Below are 25,707 nucleotides of genomic sequence, written 5' to 3'. Positions count from 1 at the left end.
AATATTGCCTAGAGGAAGCATATATAAGGAGAATAGAATTGGTCCAAGCACTGAGCCTTGAGGAACCCCATGGCTAACTTTAGCGTACTTGGAGGATTTATCATTAACATTCACAAATTGAGATCGATCAGAGAAATAGGACCTAAACCAACTCAGAGCAATTCCTTTAATGCCAACCAAGTGTTCTAATCTCTGTAACAGGATTGAATGGTCAATTGTGTCAAATGCAGCACTAAGATCTAGTAAAACAAGAATGGAGACAAGACCTTTGTCTGCAGCAGTTAAAAGGTCGTTAGAAATTTTCACCAGTGACGTCTCTTTGCTATGATTCTTTCTAAATCCTGATTGAAAGTCATCAAATAAACTGTTGCTATGTAGAAAATCGCATAACTGATTAGCAACCACCTTCTCAAGGATCTTGGATAGAAAAAGGAAGGTTAGATATAGGTCTATAGTTTGCTAAGACCTCAGGATCCAGGGTGGTTTTTTTTCAGAAGAGGTTTTATCACAGCTACTTTAAATGACTGTGGTACATAACCTGTTAATAGAGACATATTGATCATATCTAGTAATGAGGTGTTAACCACAGGTAATGCTTCTTTGAGTAGTCTCGTTGGGATGGCGTCCAAGAGACAGGTAGATGGCTTAGCTGAGGATATCTTTAACATTAATTGTTGAAGATCTATAGGATAAAAGCAGTCTAAGTATATGTCGAGACTAGTCTTTATTTCTAACGACTCTGCGTTTAAAGGTGAACCGTTAGAAGTTGAGTGTAAAAGGTGATGAATTTTATCTCTAATTGTTGTAATTTTATCATTGAAGAAGCTCATGAAGTCATCACTACTCAGAGCTAGAGGAATAGATGGCTCAGTAGAGCTGTGACTATCTGTCAGCCTGGCTACAGTGCTGAAAAGAAACCTTGGGTTGTTCTTGTTTTCTTCTATTAGTGATGAGTAATAGTCTGATCTGGCCTTTCTTAGGGCCTTCCTATAGGTTTTGAGACTTTCTTGCCAATCCAAACGAGATTCTTCCACCTTGGTGGAACGCCACTTACATTCGAGGTTTCGCGAGATTTGTTTTAATTTGCGAGTTTGGGAGTTATACCAAGGTGCTAGTTTCCTTTGCTTCATCATCTTCTTTTTCAGGGGAGCGACGGAGTCTAAGGTCGTCCGTAGGCATGTCGTAACACCGTCTACATACAAACATTTTGGCTTCGACCAACGTCCAGAAACACACACACACACACACAGAAACACACACACACACACACACAGATGCACAGATACACACACACACACACACACGCACAGACAGAGACACACACAGATACACAAATCATGTATCTCTGAGAGGAGTTTTACAGGAAGGATTTATAATATTGTCGTTTATTTTTGTTTCATAAAATCAGTACCCAGCCGTACTAATGATTGATAACAGATTTTGTGTGTGTGTGTGTGTGTGTGTGTGTGTGTGTGTGTGTGTGTGTGTGTGTGTGTGTGTGTGTGTGTGTGTGTGTGTGTGTGTGTGTGTGTGTGTGTGTGTGTGTGTGTGTGTGTGTGTGTGTGTGTGTGTGTGTGTGTGTGATATGAGAGTGAAACATGACTCAGCGTTCTATCTGCCAGAACTCGATCATGTCTGTCTGATTATTTGTGTTTTGCTGCTTCTTCTTCTTCTAAATAAACGTGTAAAGTTATCTGAAACGATGGCGTCGCAGCGACTGGTCCGTACAACTCAAACACAGATGTTTATAAAATATGTGATCATATACGGTGTGACTTTCAAATAAAAAAACTAAAAGAATTACCCCAAAAAATCAAAGGGTTGACGTTGCACCTATGTTATGTAATATATCCTCTTGTGTGTGTGTGTGTGTGTGTGTGTGCACGCATGTGTGTCTCTGTCTGTGTGTGTCTGTGTGTGTGTGTCTGTGTGTGTTTGCGTGCGTGCGTGTCTGTGTGTGTGTTTGTGTTTGTGTTTGTGTGCGCGCCTGTCTGTGTGTGTCTATGTGTCTGTGTGTGAGTACGTGTTGTGTGTCTGTGTGTGTCTGTGTGAGTGTCTCTGTGTGTGTTTGCGTGTGTGTGTGCGCGCGCACGTGTCTGTGTGTGTGTGTGTGTCTCTGTGCGTGCGTGTACAGGCGTCCGTCTGTCTGTCCGTATGTCCGTCTCTCTCTCTGATCTCGTGCCTCTCTCTAGACCAGCTGAGAAGCCAACCTGGGTGTTTTATTTTGAAATGTGTTTTATTTTGGTAAAGCTTCCTGCTGCTCTGTGGTCTTCCTGTGTGTGATTAGCCTGCGTGGCTCCACACACTCGGACAGATGGGATCACGTGGGCGCCACAAAATGAAAACGGCTTGATGATGAAAACATGTCGGCATGTTAATGAGAAGCCTCGTTTCTGTAAAAGTAACACTTAGCTGAGCTTTAAAGAGGAGGTGTAGTAGGTAGGGACTACAATACCCATAATGCAATGTGGAGACATCCGGTTCCTCAGTAAAGTGTGTGTTATTTTGAGCATACTCCACGGCATCCTTTCTCATTATACATGGTCAACGAGACATTTAGAACATGTTTAAATCAGCATGACAGCACACACACATATATACACACACACACACACACACGCAGCAGTGCCACATCAGAGCCACAGAGAGGCAGACAGCATCCCCCCCAGCTGTGTTTTTCTCGCCGTGTGTGGAGGTGAGTGCTGATGAACAAAAGAAACGATGCTACCAGAGTAGGCTCCAGTTTACAGCTGATTATCTCAGAGCTGGAGTTTAACGTGGCTCTCGCTAACGAGGTGAGCTCCTCCAGCAGCTAACGGTTAGCTAGGGATGGCAAGATACTTCATATCAGCATCGGTACACTCTGGGAGGCTACATAGATACACACACGCACACAGAGACACAGATACAGACACAAAAACACACAGACAGACAGACGCACACAAACACTCAGACAGATACAGAGACACACAAACACGCACACACAAAGACACACACAAACACTCAGACAGATACAGAGACACAGATACAGACACACACACAGACAGACGCACAGACGCACACATACACAGACACACACACACACAGACAGATACAGACACACAAACACGCACACACAGAGACAGATACAGACACACACACAGACAGACGCACAGACACACATACACAGACACACACACACACAGACAAATACAGACACACAAACACGCACACAGAGACACAAACACGCACACACAGAGACAGATACAGACACACACACAAACACACACAGAGACACACACGCACACACACACAGAGACCGATACAGACACACACAAACACGCACACAGAGACACACAAACACACACACAGAGACACACGCACACACAGAGACAGATACAGAGACACACAAACACGCACACACAGAGACACAGATACAGACACACACACAGACAGAGACACACGCACACACAGAGACAGATACAGAGACACACAAACACGCACACACAGAGACACAGATACAGACACACACACAGACACACACAAACACACACAGACACACAAGCATGCACACAGAGACAGATACAGACACATAGACACACACAGAGACACAAAAACACGCACACACACACACAGACACACAAACACGCACACAGAGACACAAACACGCACACACAGAGACAGATACAGAGACACACACAAACACACACAGAGACACATACACGCACACACAGAGACAGATACAGACACACACACAAACAAACACACAGACACACAAACACGCACACAGAGACACAAACACGCACACACAGAGACAGATACAGACACACACACAAACACACAGAGACACACGCACACACAGAGACACAAACACGCACACACAGAGACAGATACAGACACACACACAAACACACACAGAGACACACACGCACACACAGAGACACAGACACAAACACACAGACACACACAGACACACAAACATGCACACAGAGACAGACACACAGACACACACAGAGACACAAAAACACGCACACACACACACAGACAGATACAGACACACACACAGACACACACACACAGACAAACAAACACGCACACAGAGACACAAACACGCACACACAGAGACAGATACAGACACACACAAACACACACAGAGACACACACACGCACACACACAGAGACACAAACACGCACACACAGAGACAGATACAGACACACACAAACACACACAGAGACACACACACGCACACACACACAGACCGATACAGACACACACACACACACACACAAACACGCACAAAGGGACACACACGGACACACAGAGACAGATACAGAGACACACAAACACGCACACACAGAGACACAGATACAGACACACACACAGACAGAAGCACAGAGACACAAACACACATACACAGACACACACAAACACACACAGACACATAAACATGCACACAGAGACAGATACAGACACACACAGAGACACAAAAACACGCACACACACACAGAGACAGATACAGACACACACACAAACGCACACACACACAGATGCACACACAGACACGTCTCATATGTGTAGTTTAACGTGTGTGTCACTAACATGCCTGAGCTCCTCCAGTAGCTAACGTAATAAGTCGGCTAACGGTTAGCTAGTGCTGGGCATATATATATATATATATATCTATATATATATATATATATCTATATATATATAGATATATATATAGAGAGATATAGATATCGGTGTTATATCAACATGGGTACACTCTGTGAAGTTAGATATCAGATGACACAAGTGTATTTTCTTGGTTTAAAAGGCTGCGTTACAGTAGAGCTTAGAGCCCACAATGTTCCAAAAACAAATGTTTTTGCCTGAAGTGTCTCACATTAATTTGAAGAAATACGTATTTTCTTACGAATCGTTCTGCGTTGGTTGAAAGTGTCGTTTTTTAAGATTTATATCTTTATGACTCTGTTGGACTTCATTTCCTGCAGGAGTTTTCCCCCTAAGGTGCCTTTAAATATGTATTCATGTACACCTCCATATGTACTCATATCTTCATTTATATTCTGTTTTTACTCTGTGTTTTAACTTGTCATGCAGTAGTTTTTATAGGAGTATTATTCTAGGTAGACGTGTTGAGTTTATTGCTTTTATTTTTATTGAAAAAGTCAAATATCTTTGTTGCATTTTTGCTTTTTCCGTCTATTTTGTGGCTTTTTTTTTTCGACACCTTTGACCTAGTGTTAATTTCGTCAGACGAGACTAAATATGTTCGTCAACGACCTTTTTTTCCATGACTAAGACGAGACGATGACGAGACTGCGCCGATGCCCGAAAACGTTGACTAAGCGTGCATTATTGTTGACGAAAAAAGACGAGACTAAAATGTTTTGCATAAAATAAAAACAAAGATAAAATCTCTCTTCATTTTCATCTACATTCGTCTCTACTTTTCCATCATGAGACAGAATATTCAGCTGTTACTAGGGTTGGGTACCGAGACCCGGTGCTACGGCACCGACAGGTGCCTTAACGACCGGTATCTACTGGACCGAATAGCAACGCGGATTTAGGTGCCACTTAAATGACTGCGCTTCTCTCTGATGCTCCTAAACAGACGTTAGAGGGAACCGAAACATCACTGCACGGGGCGCTAGTTAACACTACACTTGGCAGCAGGTAACGTTAGCCTACCGTTAGCTAGTTAACACTACACCTGGCAGCAGGTAACGTTAGCCTACCGTTAGCTAGTTAACACTACACCTGACAGCAGGTAACGTTAGTCTACCGTTAGCTAGTTAACACTACACCTGACAGCAGGTAACGTTAGCCTACCGTTAGCTAGTTAACACTACACCTGGCAGCAGGTAACGTTAGCCTACCGTTAGCTAGTTAACACTACACCTGACAGCAGGTAACGTTAGCCTGCCGTTAGCTAGTTAATACTACACCTGGCAGCAGGTAACGTTAGCCTACCGTTAGCTAGTTAACACTACACCTGACAGCAGGTAACGTTAGCCTACCGTTAGCTAGTTAACACTACACCTGACAGCAGGTAACGTTAGCCTACCGTTAGCTAGTTAACACTACACCTGGCAGCAGGTAACGTTAGCCTACCGTTAGCTAGTTAACACTACACCTGGCAGCAGGTAACGTTAGCCTACCGTTAGCTAGTTAACACTACACCTAGCAGCAGGTAACGTTAGCCTACCGTTAGCCAGTTAACACTACAACTGGCAGCAGGTAACGTTAGCCTACCGTTAGCTAGTTAACACTACACCTGGCAGCAGGTAACGTTAGCATACCATTAGCTAGTTAACACTATACCTGACAGCAGGTAACGTTAGCATACCGTTAGCTAGTTAACACTATACCTGACAGCAGGTAACGTTAGCATACCGTTAGCTAGCAGCTGGAGTAAACACGGTTAAAATGCTGACAGCTAAACGGTGTAAAAGTGTGTCCGTATTTCACTGGAGAGGATTCCAACAGGGGGACGTACGACAGTCCGCAGCTACCAAAAAACAACACAAAATCTCCAACTATCAAATGTCGGATAAAGCGCCAAAAACTATAGGGGGGGAAGCCCCTAAAAAAGGCAGCAAAAACGTTGAGAAAAGTGTCCAAAAAAACCTTGAAAAAGGTGACAAAAACATGCCAGCTAGCAGATAGTGAGGAGATATTTTTTACAGTGTGTTCAGGGGACAGGCAGCTAGAAGATCTAGCGGTCTTTTTAGCAGCTGTTGCCGTGACGTTAACCCTTCTTCCCGTTGACCTGCTACTTTGTGTTTTTCTGGGTCGAAATTTCAACATTTTGTGGTTCTTTTTCTACACTTTTCCCGACGTTTTTGTCGATTTTATTCCAATTTCTTTGTTACTTTTTTGCCGTTTTTTTAAAATTATGTTTTTGTCTGGCCCTCAGAGCAGCCCAGTGTCATGGCAGTTTGTGAAATGGTCACGTTCGAAAAATGGTGACCTGTACACAAATCAATAAATCAAAATAACGTGACCAGTTCACAAACTGGCGAACTTGGCGAGTGGCGTGTATGTCATGATGTCACGTTGGATAAACAGGCTTTATTTTCTTCTGCAGTAAAAGTGGAGGATCTTTACTTTAATCTTTCACCCGGAAGTCCGACATTTCACTCAGACGTTTGTGTGTGTGTGTGTGTGTGTGTGTGTGTGTGTGTGTGTGTGTGTGTGTGTGTGTGTGTGTGTGTGTGTAAGTTTCCTGACCTGCTAACATGACGTCTGTCTGAAAAACAGTTTAAAGTCCACAGAGGGAATCAAACACTGAGGCCCACGGAGCAGAGGTCAGTTTCAGGACACACATCAGAATAATACACTTTTTTAGGGTGTCCCCCCCCCCCCAAAGTTTCTTGGCGCTTTTTCCGACATTTGTCACCCAGACATGTCCCGGGACCTCCCTAGATAGTTGGAGATCTCACCCCCTCAGATATAAGAACACATGTAGGTGTACATGTATACACATTTAAAAAGGTTAAAAAGGGTGTGTTTTTCTGTGTGTGTGTGTGTCTCTGTGTGTGCGTATGTTTCTGTGTGTGTCTCTGTGTCTGTCTGTCTGTCTGTGTGTGTGTGTGTGTGTGTGTGTGTGTGTGTGTGTGTGTGTGTGTGTGTTGTGTGTGTGTGTCTCTGTGTGTCATCAGGGACAGGTCTGCTTGCCATCCCCAGAATCAGAACAAAAAAAGGGGGAAGCAGCGTTCAGTTTCTATGCTCCACGTATCTGGAACAAACTTCCGGTAACCCACGCTCAGCTCTTTTAAATCAAGGCTGAAGATCTTTCTTTTTGATACTGCCTATGTTTAATTCTTTGCACTGCACTGTATTGGGAATTTTATTATTTTATTCCTGTATTTAATCAATTTTTGATTAACTGTTTTAATTTTGTATGAATTGTTTTAATTTTTTATTAACTATTTTATTAATTTCTAACTGTGTTTTAATGTTTTATGTAAAGCACATTGAATTGCACTGCTGCTGAAATGTTTTTTCTTCTGGAATAAAAGTGGCTCTATACACGCTAAAAGTCCTGATTATTTACATGGAGTCTGGTGGAGATATGCTGGCTCTATACACGCTAAAAGTCCTGATTATTTACATGGAGTCTGGTGGAGATATGCTGGCTCTATACACGCTAAAAGTCCTGATTATTTACATGGAGTCTGGTGGAAATATGCTGGCTCTATACACGCTAAAAGTCCTGATTATTTACATGGAGTCTGGTGGAAATATGCTGGCTCTATACACGCTAAAAGTCCTGATTATTTACATGGAGTCTGGTGGAAATATGCTGGCTCTATACACGCTAAAAGTCCTGATTATTTACATGGAGTCTGGTGGAGATATGCTGGCTCTATACACACTAAAAGTCCTGATTATTTACATGGAGTCTGGTGGAGATATGCTGGCTCTATACACGCTAAAAGTCCTGATTATTTACATGGAGTCTGGTGGAGATATGCTGGCTCTATACACACTAAAAGTCCTGATTATTTACATGGAGTCTGGTGGAGAGCTGGCTCTATACACGCTAAAAGTCCTGATTATTTACATGGAGTCTGGTGGAATATGCTGGCTCTATACACGCTAAAGTCCTGATTATTTACATGGAGTCTGGTGGAGATATGCTGGCTCTATAACTAAAAGTCCTGATTATTTACATGGAGTCTGGTGGAGATATGCTGGCTCTATACACACTAAAAGTCCTGATTATTTACATGGAGTCTGGTGGAGATATGCTGGCTCTATACACGCTAAAAGTCCTGATTATTTACATGGAGTCTGGTGGAGTTTGGTGATTGTGATTTCGGGGCTGTTTCATGTTAAACTAAAAGGATCTTACTCTTTAACTAAAAGGTCTATCTCTGTAGGGATCCATCCCATAATGTTGTCAGACACTTAGAATAATAATCTGAGTCTGTCAGCAGCAACAACAGAACTTTTGTAAATACAAGCTGGACAATTGTACTATTAACTTACATTGCAGCTTGTTTCTCTGCTGCCGACTGCAGCGATCTCTCTTAATACTGGACCCATGTCAAAGATTGTTGTTCCCATCAGTCACTTAGACACAAAAACATGGGAACAAATGGTAGTTACCCTTTAAGTGTCAGATATATGAAGCAGACTGAAGGATTTAAGCGGATAAAGATCCCTAATGAGCGGGAGTCTGTTCTGATGCTGAGAAACCTGCAACCCTGACCCTAACTAGCCGTTTGTTGTCAGCTGTTTGTTGTCAGAGAATGTAAAGATGGACTTATTGTCTCCAGATTTTAGGACATCAAGTTTCCACATGAGGGACTTTCAGGATCCCGAAAGCTGAGTCGGAGGTGAAACTGTGTGTTGATAACGCTGTGTGTCCAGCGGGTCATTGACCTGACGGGACCAGGTTCACACTGAGACCTGCAGCGCTGAAACTAACCCCAGCAGAGGATCAGACCAGACGGGACCAGGTTCACACTGAGACCAAAACCACTTCACATCAGCCACCAAATCTGAGCCCACGGTAAGAACTGGGATCTTCTGAATGTACCGGGAATGTCAGCTGTTAGGGGGTCGAGTGACCATGATCGATATTTGAGTTTTGTTGTGTGTTCGGCTGTGTTGACTGTAGTTTTTGGGAGAGCTCCCATACGGTGAGGCCTCTGAAACTGCATACAGGTGTGGTATAAGCAAGGAACTTTGCACAGTTCTCGCATGAAGCCATTTCATTTTCATTTTCATTTATTACACAGCAAAGTTAAATGTAACACTGAGTTACAATGTAAACGGGCCTGACTCAGTTTAAAAAACTGGTTTCCAGCAGGTTCCTGTTCTGCAGAAACATGAATGCCTGTGAGACTGACCCAGTGAGGCGTACTGGTCTCATATTGTGTGTCAGGAGAAGTCCAGTAAGTGTCGGTGAAGAGCTATTTTGAATCTGAAAATGAAATGCCACAGCATGGCTGTTTATGTAGTTCTGGTAAGTCAGAGAGTTTTGAGCATGTGAGCGCAATGCGACGGTGAGACCACTTTGGGAGATGGCTGTGGATCTTGAGAGCTCGATTGTATAGTCGTGTTATTGGTTCGGTAAGTTTCTTCATTGGTAAGAGACCAGATTGGAAGACAGCAGGACATTGTTGAAAACATGATTACATGTAGGTAGGTTTCAGAATCAGAAAGCATGTCTGAGTTATTGGTATTCCAACATGAGTTATTATAGACAAGGACCAAAGAACGGTTTTGAACTAAAGTAGTGTATGTTGTGTATCAGCCACGCTGAACCTGGATTTGACCTTTCAGACACACATGTAGGCCTTCCAGTTCTCCTGTTGTAAGCTTCTCCATCTGGCTAATGGACCTTTTCCACAGGAGACATGTTGACTTGTCATATTAGGAAATGCCCAGCTGAAATTGATAACCTTAACGATGGCTCAGTTCCATCAAGTGTCCCAGTAAGATATTTCAGTGAGTCAGCATGACCAATACCAGGACCTCTCCTAAGTGGAATGCAGCCATCATTAATGGTTTAATACCAGGACCTCTCCTAAGTGGAATGCAGCCATCATTAATGGTTTAATACCAGGGTCTCTCCTAAGTGGAATGCAGCCATCATTAATGGTTTAATACCAGGACCTCTCCTAAGTGGAATGCAGCCATCATTAATGGTTTAATACCAGGGCCTCCCTAAGTGGAATGCAGCCATCATTAATGGTTTAATACCAGGACCTCTCCTAAGTGGAATGCAGCCATCAGTAATGGTTTAATACCAGGGTCTCTCCTAAGTGGAATGCAGCCATCAGTAATGGTTTAATACCAGGGTCTCTCCTAAGTGGAATGCAGCCATCAGTAATGGTTTAATACCAGGACCTCTCCTAAGTGGAATGCAGCCATCATTAATGGTTTAATACCAGGGTCTCTCCTAAAGTGGAATGCAGCCATCAGTAATGGTTTAATACCAGGGTCTCTCCTAAGTGGAATGCAGCCATCAGTAATGGTTTAATACCAGGGTCTCTCTAAGTGGAATGCAGCCATCAGTAATGGTTTAATACTAGGACCTCTCTCCTAAGTGGAATGCAGCCATCAGTAATGGTTTAATACCAGGAGTCTCTCCTAAGTGGAATGCAGCCATCAGTAATGGTTTAATACCAGGACCTCTCCTAAGTGGAATGCAGCCATCAGTAATGGTTTAATACCAGGACTCTCTCCTAAGTGGAATGCAGCCATCAGTAATGGTTTAATACCAGGGTCTCTCCTAAGTGGAATGCAGCCATCAGTAATGGTTTAAAACCAGGACTTTTTAAAAAAAAAAAAAAAAAAATAAGTGGAATGCAGCCATCAGTAATGGTTTAATACCAGGACCTCTCCTAAGTGGAATGCAGCCATCAGTAATGGTTTAATACCAGGGTCTCTCCTAAGTGGAATGCAGCCTTCAGTAATGGTTTAATACCAGGATCTCTCCTAAGTGGAATGCAGCCATCAGTAATGGTTTAATACCAGGACCTCTCCTAAGTGGAATGCAGCCATCAGTAATGGTTTAATACCAGGACCTCTCCTAAGTGGAATGCAGCCATCAGTAATGGTTTAATACCAGGGTCTCTCTAAGTGGAATGCAGCCATCAGTAATGGTTTAATACGAGGGTCTCTCTAAGTGGAATGCAGCCATCATTAATGGTTTAATACCAGGGCCTCTCCTAAGTGGAATGCAGCCATCAGTAATGGTTTTGAATACACCTGTGCCTTTCCTACTATGACATGTCAACATGTCTGCCGTGAAAAAGGTCTATAGGCCAAATGGAGAAGGGTGGGTGTTAAAAGTTGTGTTTAAAGTGTAGCTTTAAACGGTTTATAGCCAAGTAAATACAAGGGATGTGCCTTGGTGGTTTGTGAATACATAAACAAACAAACATATTGAACATTGATATGAAATAAACAATACATAGAGAAACAAGTATATACTAAATGGCTGTTTAACAGTTGAAAAACTAAGGATTGTGTGAGTGCAGTGGGCCAAAACATGCAGTATGTGGAACAGGATGGAGGTTAGTGCAAAGTACAATGACCAGGGATGGTTCCAGGTGTCTCCCGGTGTCTCCCGGTGTCTCCAGGTGTTTCCAGGTGTGCTTCTGTTCTGTGTGACACTGTATTCTATGTTTTTATTGCTTTTTAGTTACAATTTTTGAAGTTGTTTGAAGTCATAGAGGATCTTCTGCGTTGTTGACATCTTGCTGTGTCTCCTGGTGTCTCCAGGTGTCTCCTGGTGTCTCCCAGTGTCTCTCGGTGTCTCCCAGCATGTCGCCGGGCCTGCAGATCGTGGGTCTGATCCTGGGCGTGGTGTCCTGGTGTCTCCAGTCCAGCTGCACGTCGTCCCAGGTGTGGAAGACGCGGAGCCAGGTGGAGTCGGTGAGCAGCAGCCAGTGGCAGTTCGAGGGTCTGTGGATGAGCTGCGCCGCCACGTCGCTCGGCTCCGTGCAGTGCAGCAAGTTCAAGACGGTGCTGGGCCTGCCGGGTGAGAGACCTGCAGCCTGATACTCTGCAAGGGGTGGGGGGACACATCAATGAAATGGCCCGTTTGTGTTCTTTAACCACCCCAAAAAAGAACAAGCTGACTTAAAGGTGCCCTGCCATACAAAACCGTTTTTACTTGCATTTTTTCAAATACGTTAGGTCCATATGTGTTTGTGTTATGTGGTGAATGTGAAAATGAACTGCTACCTCCTCTGTCAGCTCTAGCCAGTGAACAGACATAAGCAGAGAAATCAGGCCAATTACAAAAGCTGGTCAGTCTGACATCATACTGCCTGAGCTCATTACTATTCATGAGCTCGCCCAGTTGTGCTGGGTAAAGGATTCTGATAGCCAGGCTCTCATTGGCTAGCTGTGATCCAATCAGAGTCAAGCAGCTTAGCTTGTTGAATATTAATGAGAACTGGCAGAAATCGAGCTGAGTCTTCCTGTAGGCTTTCTATACCACGCTAGAATGGCTTGTAACAAGGTAACCAAGGTTACAGAGTCCACGGTAGACCTTCAGACATCACCACAAAGTCATGAAATACGTGTGGCAGGGCACCTTTAAATGCTATGCATACCTGTCCTTCCCAAAAAATGCAAAGAGAGTTTTGCGGGCCAAATGCGGCTCGTTTTCTTAAAAAATGCGATGGAATATGCGGGGCATTTATGCAATTTTATGCGATGAAATTGCGGGAACTTGCAAAAACTGCAGTTTGATGGAAAAAAGAAAAAAAAGTGATTCCAAGTGTGTGTGTGTGTGTGTGTGTGTGTGTCAGCCCACCTGCAGGTGTGCCGGGCTCTGATGATCCTGTCTCTGCTGCTCGGGCTCGCCTCCATCATCGTCACCGTTCTGGGACTCCGCTGCACCAAGATCGGCCGGACCTCGGAGCGCGCCAAGGACCAGATCGCCCTGACCGGAGGAGTCCTCTTCATCCTCTCTGGTACGGTGGGCTGGGTAGCGCCTTGCCGGTGCTAAACCACACACACACACACACACACACACACACACACACACACACACACACACACACACACACACACACACACACACACACACACACACACACACACACACACACACATTTTGTGGCACTATCTTTGTGGGGACCTGTCATTGACATAATGCATTCACTAGCCCCTTACCCTCACTCTAACCATAACCTAATTCTAACCCTAGTCCTAAAACCAAGTCTTAACCCTCAAACAGCCCGTTAAACTTGTGGGGTCCAGCATTTTGGACCCCACAAGTATACTGGACTCCCGGTTTATGGACCCCACGAACAGCACCGGGCCGAGCCTTTTGGGGGCCCTAAGCAGATATTGATTTGGGGGCCCCCTCCCACCACACATTATAAATGAGTACAGTGAGGTTATTATACATAAATACAGTGATGGATTATGAACCACTGTACACAGATGCATAAGGACCCTCCACCCCTACTCTAGTACGTTGGGCTAGGTAGCACCTCGCCGGTGCTGAACCACACACACAGAGACACACACAGAGACACACACAGAGACAGAGACACACACACAGACACACACAGACACACACACACAGACAGATACACACACACACACAGAGACAGAGACACACACACTTACACTTACACACACTAGGGATGGGCGATATAGACGATATGCAATATAAACGATACAAAATTGGCCTACGATAGAGATTTTAATTATATTGCACAATCGCGATAATTCATGTTGATGACGCAATCTACCCGCGAAGTTTAGAGCCACGAGCTGCAACCGGCTGCAACGCGTCATCGTCATCTTGAGTGAACATGGCTGAAAGCGAAACAAGGAGCTGGTGAAAAAGACCGGTGCAACATCCATTATTTGGACTTGGTTTGGATTTAAGCCGCTACAACGGAGCTGTGGTCGAGCAGTACCACGGAGCCTTTCACCAGCCTGACCATTCACTATATAACAGACGACCACGGAGCCTTTCACCAGCCTGACCATTCACTATATAACAGACGACCGTACCACGGAGCCTTTCACCAGCCTAACATTCACTGACTATAACAGACGACCACGGAGCCTTTCACCAGCCTGACCATTCACTATATAACAGACCGACCACGGAGCCTTTCACCAGCCTGACCATTCACTAATTATATAACAGACACCACGGAGCCTTTCACCAGCCTGACCATTCACTATATAACAGACCGACCACGGAGCCTTTCACCAGCCTGACCATTCACTATATAACAGACGACCACGGAGCCTTTCACCAGCCTGACCATTCACTATATAACAGACGACCACGGAGCCTTTCACCAGCCTGACCATTCACTATATAACAGACGACCACGGAGCCTTTCACCAGCCTGACCATTCACTATATAACAGACGACCATGGAGCCTTTCACCAGCCTGACCATTCACTATATAACAGACCGTACCATGGAGCCTTTCACCAGCCTGACCATTCACTATATAACAGACGACCATGGAGCCTTTCACCAGCCTGACCATTCACTATATAACAGACGACCACGGAGCCTTTCACCAGCCTGACCATTCACTATATAACAGACGACCACGGAGCCTTTCACCAGCCTGACCATTCACTATATAACAGACGACCACGGAGCCTTTCACCAGCCTGACCATTCACTATATAACAGACGACCACGGAGCCTTTCACCAGCCTGACCATTCACTATATAACAGACGACCACGGAGCCTTTCACAGAATTTGTTGAGGGATGAGTGAGCAACCTTTGGAGAGTCTTGTATGAGTGAATGTCTTGTTTGTATGAGTTATGTATTATATATTTTTGCACTTACCATTATCGTAAAGTAAGTTGTTGTTTTTTTATTGTTGTTGTTTTTTTTCTGTTTGACTGCCGCTGTTTGACTACCTGAACTAGAGGACCCCCTCGAAAACGAGATGGTTCATCTCAAGGGGCTATTCCTCTTCAATAAAATAAATGTCAAATAATAATACGTCGTACTTCCCCGCTGAACATACGGCCGTGTGTGTGTGTGCAGCGGCGGAGTGGGACCAAAAAATGTACCGGGACGTTTGCGGCCCCTGCCGTACGGGTTGAGCAGAGGCTGCACCGTTTGACCAGCAGGCAGCGGCGCCAAGCCGCCGGATGGTGTTGCTAACAACTTGCAATGTATAACTATTATCAGACCGGCCCACCGGGAAAAATCCCAACTCTCCCGTGTGTGTGTGTGTGTGTGTGTGTGTGTGTGTGTTTGTGTGTGTGCTCAAATGCGTTACATTAGGCTGCAGGTAAGAAACCTTGTCTGAAATATGTTTTTATTTAAAGTATCTGTGCATCTTTGCCTAATACTGAAAGTATTTCCAGTCCAGTGTCTGTTCCTTAACTAAACAGACACCAGTTTGTCCTGTTCTCTGCATCGTGGGTGGCATTTAAGAACCAAGGACTTAAACTTACTAAGTGTATTAAACTAACTAAGTGTAGTGGCCTTTTAGAATGGTTTTCACTAAAGAGAAGACACCCAATACTTTAAGCTTTTTCTTTGTCAAAGTCTCTGCAACTAGTGTACTTGAATTTTATTTATCTGCAACATTATGTTGTATAATTACAGTTTTCAACAATAAATGTTCTCAAAACTACATACTATGTTTCTTTCTCTTTTAAAAAAAAAATACATTTAGCAGTTTGGTTTTCCTTAGGGTCTATGTAACCTGGTCTGAAATGTTTCCATTATAATTTATATATCGCGATATATATCGTTATCGCAAGAGGCTGGAATGTATATCGCAATATGGATTTTAGGCCATATCGCCCATCCCTAACATACACACACACAAACATACACACACTTATACACGAATACACACAGACACACACACACACACACACACACACACACACACATACACACACACATACACACACACACACACACATACGAACGCAGACGCACCCGGTGAAAGATAGGGGGTTGTGTGTTTGTGTGTTTTAATGTGTTTGTGTGTGTGTGTGTATGTGTTTGTGTGTTTATGTGTTTGTGTGTTTGTGTGTTTGTGTGTTTATGTGTTTGTGTGTTTGTGTGTTTGTGTGTTTTAATGTGTTTGTGTGTTTGTGTGTATGTGTTTGTGTGTTTATGTGTTTGTGTGTTTGTGTGTTTATGTGTTTGTGTGTTTGTGTGTTTGTGTGTATGTGTTTGTGTGTTTGTGTGTTAACGCCTGTCTCGTCCTCAGGTGTCTCCACTCTGACGGCCGTGTCCTGGTACGCCGGCAGAGTCATCCACGAATTCTACGACCGCTTGTACGGCGGAGTCAGGTCAGTATATCTGTAGAGGAGGTCTGTAGAGACTCTGTAGAGAGGGTCTGTAGAGACTCTGTAGAGGAGGTCTGTAGAGAGTCTGTAGAGGAGGTCTGTAGAGACTCTGTAGAGGAGGTCTGTAGAGAGTCTGTAGAGGAGGTCTGTAGAGACTCTGTAGAGGGTCTGTAGAGAGTCTGTAGAGGAGGTCTGTAGAGAGTCTGTAGAGGGTCTGTAGAGAGTCTGTAGAGGAGGTCTGTAGAGAGTCTGTAGAGGAGGTCTGTAGAGAGTCTGTAGAGGTTGTAGGGAGGTCTGTAGAGGGTCTATAGAGGAGGTCTTGTAGAGAGGAGGAGGTCTGTAGAGTTGGTAGAGGAGGTCTGTAGAGAGTCTGTAGAGGAGGTCTGTAGAGGGTCTGTAGAGGAGGTCTGTAGAGAGTCTGTAGAGGAGGTCTGTAGAGGGTCTGTAGAGGAGGTCTGTAGAGGGTCTGTAGAGGAGGTCTGTAGAGACTCTGTAGAGGAGGTCTGTAGAGACTCTGTAGAGGAGGTCTGTAGAGGGTCTGTAGAGGAGGTCTGTAGAGAGTCTGTAGAGGAGGTCTGTAGAGGGTCTGTAGAGGAGGTCTGTAGAGGGTCTGTAGAGGAGGTCTGTAGAGACTCTGTAGAGGAGGTCTGTAGAGGGTCTGTAGAGGAGGTCTGTAGAGACTCTGTAGAGGAGGTCTGTAGAGACTCTGTAGAGGAGGTCTGTAGAGACTCTGTAGAGGAGGTCTGTAGAGGGTCTGTAGAGGAGGTCTGTAGAGACTCTGTAGAGGAGGTCTGTAGAGACTCTGTAGAGGAGGTCTGTAGAGACTCTGTAGAGGAGGTCTGTAGAGGGTCTGTAGAGACTCTGTAGAGGAGGTCTGTAGAGACTCTGTAGAGGAGGTCTGTAGAGACTCTGTAGAGGAGGTCTGTAGAGACTCTGTAGAGGAGGTCTGTAGAGGGTCTGTAGAGGAGGTCTGTAGAGACTCTGTAGAGGAGGTCTGTAGAGGGTCTGTAGAGGAGGTCTGTAGAGGGTCTGTAGAGGAGGTCTGTAGAGACTCTGTAGAGGGTCTGTAGAGAGTCTGTAGAGGAGGTCTGTAGAGAGTCTGTAGAGGGTCTGTAGAGAGTCTGTAGAGGAGGTCTGTAGAGACTCTGTAGAGGAGGTCTGTAGAGACTCTGTAGAGGGTCTGTAGAGGAGGTCTGTAGAGGGTCTATAGAGGAGGTCTGTAGAGACTCTGTAGAGGAGGTCTGTAGAGGAGGTCTGTAGAGAGTTTGTAGAGGAGGTCTGTAGAGAGTCTGTAGAGGAGGTCTGTAGAGGGTCTGTAGAGGAGGTCTGTAGAGAGTCTGTAGAGGAGGTGTGTAGAGGGTGTGTAGAGGAGGTCTGTAGAGGGTCTGTAGAGGAGGTCTGTAGAGACTCTGTAGAGGAGGTCTGTAGAGACTCTGTAGAGGAGGTCTGTAGAGGGTCTGTAGAGGAGGTCTGTAGAGAGTCTGTAGAGGAGGTCTGTAGAGGGTCTGTAGAGGAGGTCTGTAGAGGGTCTGTAGAGGAGGTCTGTAGAGACTCTGTAGAGGAGGTCTGTAGAGGGTCTGTAGAGGAGGTCTGTAGAGACTCTGTAGAGGAGGTCTGTAGAGACTCTGTAGAGGAGGTCTGTAGAGACTCTGTAGAGGAGGTCTGTAGAGGGTCTGTAGAGGAGGTCTGTAGAGACTCTGTAGAGGAGGTCTGTAGAGACTCTGTAGAGGAGGTCTGTAGAGACTCTGTAGAGGAGGTCTGTAGAGGGTCTGTAGAGACTCTGTAGAGGAGGTCTGTAGAGACTCTGTAGAGGAGGTCTGTAGAGACTCTGTAGAGGAGGTCTGTAGAGACTCTGTAGAGGAGGTCTGTAGAGGGTCTGTAGAGGAGGTCTGTAGAGACTCTGTAGAGGAGGTCTGTAGAGGGTCTGTAGAGGAGGTCTGTAGAGGGTCTGTAGAGGGTCTGTAGAGACTCTGTAGAGGAGGTCTGTAGAGAGTCTGTAGAGGAGGTCTGTAGAGGGTCTGTAGAGGGTCTGTAGAGGAGGTTTGTAGAGGAGTTCTGTAGAGGGTCTGTAGAGAGTCTGAGTCTGTAGAGGAGGTCTGTAGAGGGTCTGTAGAGAGTCTGACTCTGTAGAGGAGGTCTGTAGAGAGTCTGTAGAGGGTCTGTAGAGGGTCTGAGTCTCTAGAGGAGGTCTGTAGAAGAGGTCTGTAGAGGGTCTGTAGAGAGTCTGAGTCTGTAGAGGAGGTCTGTAGAGGGTCTGTAGAGGAGGTCTGTAGAGGGTCTGTAGAGAGTCTGTAGAGAGTCTGTAGAGCAGGGGTATTCAACTAAATTTTAAAAAGGTCCAGTTAGAGAAAATGTTTTGAAGCAAAGGTCCGGAAGATCATAATGTCTAACAATTTAATGTTATATATATTTAAGTAGCCTAGTAGTTGTATCAACATCTGAATGTAATCAATAACTAACCATCAAATTAATTCAGTACAATTCAAAAACTTGTTGACAATATTTATTGTCACGTAACATAGAACTGAACATATATGTATGACTGTATATATGTATATTGTTCTCTCATTAACTAAATAAAACTAGGGCTGCATTTCAAAATACAAGGCTTAAAGTGAAAAAAAATCCTGAGCCTGAAACTTTTTGGAAGGGGTAAAGTCCTTACATTACACATCACAATCACAACTTTGCATTGTTTAGCCTTTCATAAACTCTTGGACAAAGCCATTATGTTTAAATAAGTCAGGCATGAAAACGGGTCAGGGGTGAGAAAGGTGAGAAGGATGTTACCCCTGTAGGGGGGTCCGGGGGCATGCTCCCCCGGAAGAAAATTTTAAATATTACATATATATATCCATCCTTTTCCTCTTGTCCTCTATTCATGTCCAGCGCCATTTGTTTTAACTCCTTTCTCAACTAAAGCTGCCTGTATCTACATGCTCCAGGTTTGATAAACTTTGCATCCATTTTTTTTAGCCGCGTTACCACGGAGACCACACCGCACTCTCGCTTTTCGGCAAAGACCCGCCCTACTTTGCATTTGATTGGCTAGAACTCGTTTCATTGGTAGGTGGAAGTTCGATGATTAAATCCAGTGCATCAAAACAAATCCCATGTGGACTTTTTAATTTATTTATTTTTCTAAAATATTCATATGCCAGAAATCCGGCACCAGGCCCGATTACTTTCAACTCTGTGTTAGTTAGAGCTGCGTTCCTCTTATATTGGTAGGTGAAATCAATTGACTCTTTGAGTTAGGCCAGCTGATACCGATTTTAGCCGATCCCGATTTCATTTTTTCCATTCACTTTACACACAAATATTTATTTTCTGTCTTTTCTTTAATAGAACATTTTGCACAGAACATAGAACATTTTTTGAACAGATAATGGATCACTATAAAATAGAACTAAATTACTCCTCGTGTGGGAAATTCACACACATCTAAAGTAGCCTACAATGTTAGAACCATTTCCTTCTTTTTACATCTAATATCCAACCTAATATAATAAATGTTTTGCAGTATAAAGATATTTCTCAAAACACACACGCAGGCCTGTTTGAATGTCAACAGTAACGTTACCTGAAAACATAAACATCACACAGATTTAACGTCACCACTCATTTTACACACAGTTTAGCAACAAAATAAACGCTGGGTGAAGATTACTACGGTTTTAATGTTGGTTTGGAGCGGTAGACTATGCATCCCCACTAACCTGGAAAGCGTTTTAAACAGTAACGTTAATACAGCGTGTCTACAGCTCCTCTAGCAGCCGGACGTTAGAGGCAGAGGGACAGTCACCGCAGCGTTCGCTAATGTTCTTGTCTCATCTGGGGTCTGATCAACAGTCAACTCATCAAAGTCAGTTAGTGACCTATGTTGTAGAGGGTCTGTAGAGAGTATGTTCAAAAGTTATTTTGACGCTGGTGTGTGTGTGTGTCTGTGTGTGTGTGTTTGTGTGTGTGTGTGTGTGTGTGTGTCTGTGTGTGTGTGTGTGTGTGTGTGTATCTGTGTGTGTGTATCTGCAGGTTTGAGCTGGGTACTGGTCTGTATCTGGGCTGGGCGGCCTCCTGTCTGGCCATCCTGGGAGGATCCATGCTCTGCTGCTCCTGCAGGAAGACTGCCCCCCCCGCACGGTACGTAGCGCAAAACACACACACACACACACACACACACACACACACACACACACACACACACACACACACATACACACACATAATTAGCCTTTAAAACAGTGATTATCAGAAGTGTGTATGTGTGTGTGTGTATTTTTGTGTGTATGTCTGTGTGTGTGTGTTTGTGTGTCTGTGTGTGTGTGTGTGTGTCTGTGTGTGTGTGTTATAAACAGTGATTATCAGATGTGTGTGTCTGTTTGTGTGTGTGTGTGTGTTGGTTATAAACAGTGATTATCAGATGTGTGTGTGTGTTTGTGTGTCTGTGTTTGTTATAAACAGTGATTATCAGATGTGTGTGTTTGTGTGTTTGTGTGTGAGTGTTTGTGTGTCTGTGTGTGTGTGTGTTATAAACAGTGATTATCTGATATGTGTTTGTGTGTCTGTGTGTGAGTGTGTGTGTGTATGTGTATGTGTGTGTGTATGTCTGTGTGTGTGACTGACTATCAGATGTGAGTGTGTGTATGTGTGTGTATGTCTGTGTGTGTGTCTGTGTGTGTGTCTGTGTGTATGTGTGTGTCTGTGTTATAAACAGTGATTATCAGATGTGTGTATTTGTGTGTGTGTGTGTGTATGTGTTATAAAGACTGACTATCAGATGTGTGTGATATGTGTCTGTGTGTGTGTGTGTGTGTGTCTGTTTGTGTGTGTGTGTCTGTTTGTGTGTGTGTGTGTGTGTCTGTTTGTGTGTGTGTGTGTGTGTGTGTGTTATAAACAGTGATGATCAGATGTGTGTGTGTGTCTGTTTGTGTGTGTGTGTGTGTGTGTCTGTTGTGTGTGTGTCTGTGTGTGTGTGTGTGTGTGTTATAAACAGTGATGATCAGATGTGTGTGTGTGTGTCCCATTGTCTCCTGCAGCCAGTTCTCCTACCACCTCTCCACGACCAGCCAGGGTCAGAAGATCTACCGAGCGGCGCCGGCCTCGGACAGCGACATCGCCAAAGCTTACGTCTAGACCCGCCTGACGTCACCACACGATCTCATTCAGGGGCCGAGAAACCCCCCAAACCTGTTGTCTCTGAATGCAACATGTCACGTTGGTGTTTTACACCCCTGTGTTGTGTCCAATCAGCACTTTTTCAATGTTTTCGTCTCTTTTATCGACATTTTTGGCTGTTTTTTCAAAGTTTTGGGCTCTTTTTTCAATGTTTTTCACTCTTTTTTCACGTTTAATGCATCCTTTCACTACTATTGCTTTGAGTGTCTATGATAAAGCGCTATATAAATGTAATAAAATAATATTGTATGTATAAACACCACTAACACCAACTTATTACTACTTTTACACTTATTTTGAGGAATTCATGGTCAATAAACCTCATTTTTAGGAAATAATACCTAATTCTTGAGTTAAAAAAGCAGAAATTATGAATGATTTAGACTCATATTAAAGGAAAGATTACAGAAAGGTTAATGTCAACGTTCAAGTCAAGTCAAATTTAAAATGCTAATTTAAAAGAACTAAAAAACCCAAAAGTCAATGAAACTAGAGACAAAATCGTTTATTGTACTTGTGAAGCACGATGTGTGGAATCATCCAAATTAGTACTTAAAAAGAAACCCATATATTCTTTTTTTTTAAGAATATTTTTTGGACTTTTCCGCATTTATTTTGATAGGACAACTTAGGTGAGAAAGGAGAGAGAGAGAGGGGGGGAAGACATGCAGGAAATTGTCACAGGTCAGACTCGAACCCTCGACCTCTGCGTCGAGGCATAAACCTCTCAGTATATGTGCACCTGCTCTACCCACTGATCCAACCCGGCCACAGAAACACATATTTTTGATATAGACATTTTGAAAAATGGGTCTAATTTGACCGGAAGACAACACAAGGGTTAAACTACAGGACTTTTATTGTGAAGGGCTCCCAGAGGCTTTGATTTAAACTAAAGGACTTTTATTGTGAAAGGCTTCCAGATGCTTTGATTTAAACTACAGGACTTTTATTGTGAAGGGCTCTCAGATGCTTTGATTTAAACTACAAGACTTTTATTGTGAAGGGCGCTGATGTTGTGATTAACCCTTGCGCTGTCTTCCCGGCAACTTTTTGTTTTTCTGGGTCAACATTTTAAACAAAACTTTTTTTTTTGTAGATTTTTTTTCTGCGTGTTAAAAGCTTTTTCCGACATTTTTGTCACTTTTTTGATAAAGTTTTTTTGTTTTGACGTTTTTGGTTGATTCTTTTTGTCGATTTCTTCTGGATGTTTATGTTGATTTTTTAAATTTTTTCTTGATTTGTTTCCAATTTGTTTTTATATTTTTGTTGATTTTTTTCAAAATTATTTTAACATTTTCTTTTTTCAAATGCTATAAAATTGAATAAAACACCCAAATCCAATGAAAGTAGTGGACTGATTATTAATTTAAGTTGTGAAAGAGTGTTGTAGGGAGCCATCCACGTTATTTCTTTTGACAATTTGGTGAAAAGAAAACTCAAATATCTGATAAAGAAACTTGACCCGAGGACAACAGGATGGTTAAACTAATGGACTTTTATTGTGAAGGGCTCCAGATTCTTTGATTTAAACTACAGGACTTTTATTGTGAAGGGTTCCAGATGCTTTGATTTAAACTACGGGACTTTTATTGTGAAGGCAGGGTTTAAAGTGAAAAAAAATCCTGAGCCTGAAACTTTTTTTGAATGGGGGGGTTTCAATATGCACTCATTAAAGTTAATTTGACTGGCAAAACAGTTAAAGTCCTTCTTACTTTACACAATAATAAAAGTCATAAGTCTTAAGAAGTAAAAAGTTTTGGATACATTTTTACTTCTTCCAACCATATGTTAAATTAAGAGTCAATGTAGATTTACATATTGCAATAATATCACAATCCTACAATGAATCATTGTGAAAACTAAACTTTCTAGATGTTGTGTTGTTACTTTGGCCAGGTCATCATCAAAAAAGCGAATTAGTACATTCATGATTTTGTCCATGTCTATATTAGTTGTCATGTACATTTATTAAAAACGTGGCATTGTTTATCTTTTCATATAGCTAGACGTCTAAACTCTGGGACCGTGATGTTTAAATACCTGCCATGCTGATTCCAAACAGACAGCTTTGTTAAGGCAGTTTGGGCTTCAGATAGCTTTTACACAGTGGCCATCGTTAATGAACGTGCACACACCGTCACGTATTGTTTGTATCACAAACACGGTCGGTCAGTAAAGGAACAGTCGCAGCAGTAGCGGTCGTTGCCGGTAACGTACTCGTATGACAGAGTGCACGGCCCAAAGCTTTGTGACTACAAGCATCTAATGACTAGCCAGCCCTGTCTTACCGCTGCTGCCGTCCAAAACATGCGCTGCAGAAGCCCCCGGCTCCCTCAGTTTGAGACACCGAGAGCTAAAAGTCTTCCCGTCTCCACCCTTCTCCTCTTGTCCTCTATTCATGCCCAGCGCCATTTGTTTTAACTCCTTTCTCAACTAAAGCTCTATCTACATCCTCCAAGTTTGATAAACTTTGCCTCCATTTTTTTTAGCCGCGTTACCACGGAGACCACACTGCACTCTCGCTTTTCGGCAAAGACCCGCCCTAATTTGCATCTGATTGGTTAGAACTTGTCTCATTGGTAGGTGGAAGTTCGATGATTGGCTAAATCCAGCGCATCAAAAACAAATCCCATGTGGACTTTTTAATTTATTTACTTTTTAATAGTCATACGCCAGAAATCGGGCACCAGGCCTGTGAAGGGTTCCTGGTTCTTTGATTTATACGAAAGGACTTTTATTGTGAAGGGCTCCTGATTCTTTGAGTTATATGAAAGGACTTTTATTGTGAAGGGCTCCTGATTCTTTGATTTATACGAAAGGACATTTATTGTGAAGGGCTCCTGATTCTTTGATTTAAACTACAGGACTTTTATTGTGAAGGACTCCAGATTCTTTGATTTACAGTTTTTTCCGATTGCTAAACGACAGGGGGCACAACTGGAGTGACATAGCTACATGTGCAAAACTCAAACTACAGTCTGCACTACCTACAGTCACCTGAGCTAAACAGTCCACATCACCTGCAGAATTCATTCACAGCAACACAACTCTTAACACACGTCTCAAAACAGGCTCAGTGCAGCTAAACACTATGCACAATCCTCACTGAGATAACACACACACACACACACACACACACACACACACACACACACACACACACACACACACACACACACACACACACACACACACACACACTGTCACTCAGAACACACTGAGGGTAAAAACACTAGAATCAAACACCAATACAGAAATTACAAACTTTCTCATCTTTACAGTTTGAACAATTTGAGTGACTTGACACTACTCAACAGTTTATTTAAGGAAAATATATAGATTGTATAATATACCAATTTTTACATAATGTAATCAAGAAGGAATGAAAATCAGCAGTTTTCTTCAATAAAGTATTTTGTACAAAGGTACATACGTAACAGTACCAGAGAATAGTGTGACTAATCCTGCCTCTCTCCAGCATCATGTGGCAAGTTCTCTTCATCACATCGGATGTCTTCATCATCTCTAAATACTAATGAATGTGGTGTTTCTATTGCTTTCACCTCCATTACTTTCTGAAAAACAGTAAGAACACAGTGTTACTATTGTAAAGTGAGGTGTATTGTCATCCTATTTTATCTGATCATTCTATAATTTGTATTTAGGCCATATCTGAACTATATGTAGCTAGAAGTGATGAACTTTACTCTACTTTTGGGGGATACTTCTATAGGAAAAGGGGCCACAGGAACTGGC

At 43.2% G+C, this 25,707-nt stretch overlaps 1 protein-coding gene across 1 annotated transcript; it reads left to right on the top strand.

Annotated features, from left to right (window-relative positions):
- The first annotated feature begins 2,485 nt into the window (after window positions 1-2,485).
- Window positions 2,486-22,531, top strand: LOC120554300 (claudin-1-like). The gene is made up of 7 exons (XM_039793120.1): window positions 2,486-2,695; window positions 9,274-9,509; window positions 12,233-12,491; window positions 13,270-13,434; window positions 16,695-16,776; window positions 20,806-20,913; window positions 21,810-22,531. The coding sequence occupies exons 3-7, from the start codon at window positions 12,275-12,277 to the stop codon at window positions 21,904-21,906; spliced, it is 669 nt and encodes a 222-aa protein (XP_039649054.1). The 5' UTR covers window positions 2,486-2,695; window positions 9,274-9,509; window positions 12,233-12,274; the 3' UTR covers window positions 21,907-22,531.
- Window positions 22,532-25,707: the final 3,176 nt, after the last annotated feature.

Source organism: Perca fluviatilis, chromosome 2 (genome assembly GCF_010015445.1).
Source record: "Perca fluviatilis chromosome 2, GENO_Pfluv_1.0, whole genome shotgun sequence".
Lineage (NCBI taxonomy): Eukaryota > Metazoa > Chordata > Actinopteri > Perciformes > Percidae > Perca > Perca fluviatilis.
Note: the sequence above shows the minus strand (reverse complement) of the source record. Positions and strands in the feature narration are given on the sequence as shown.

What these genes read in the sequence shown, in the direction of transcription:
- LOC120554300 (XM_039793120.1), top strand. Translation starts at nt 12,275, where the DNA reads ATGTCGCCGGGCCTGCAGATCGTGGGTCTGATCCTGGGCGTGGTGTCC. An exon ending in GACGGTGCTGGGCCTGCCGG is followed by an intron (nt 12,492 to 13,269) that starts GTGAGAGACCTG and finishes TGTGTGTGTCAG; the next exon opens with CCCACCTGCAGGTGTGCCGG. An exon ending in CGCTTGTACGGCGGAGTCAG is followed by an intron (nt 16,777 to 20,805) that starts GTCAGTATATCT and finishes GTGTATCTGCAG; the next exon opens with GTTTGAGCTGGGTACTGGTC.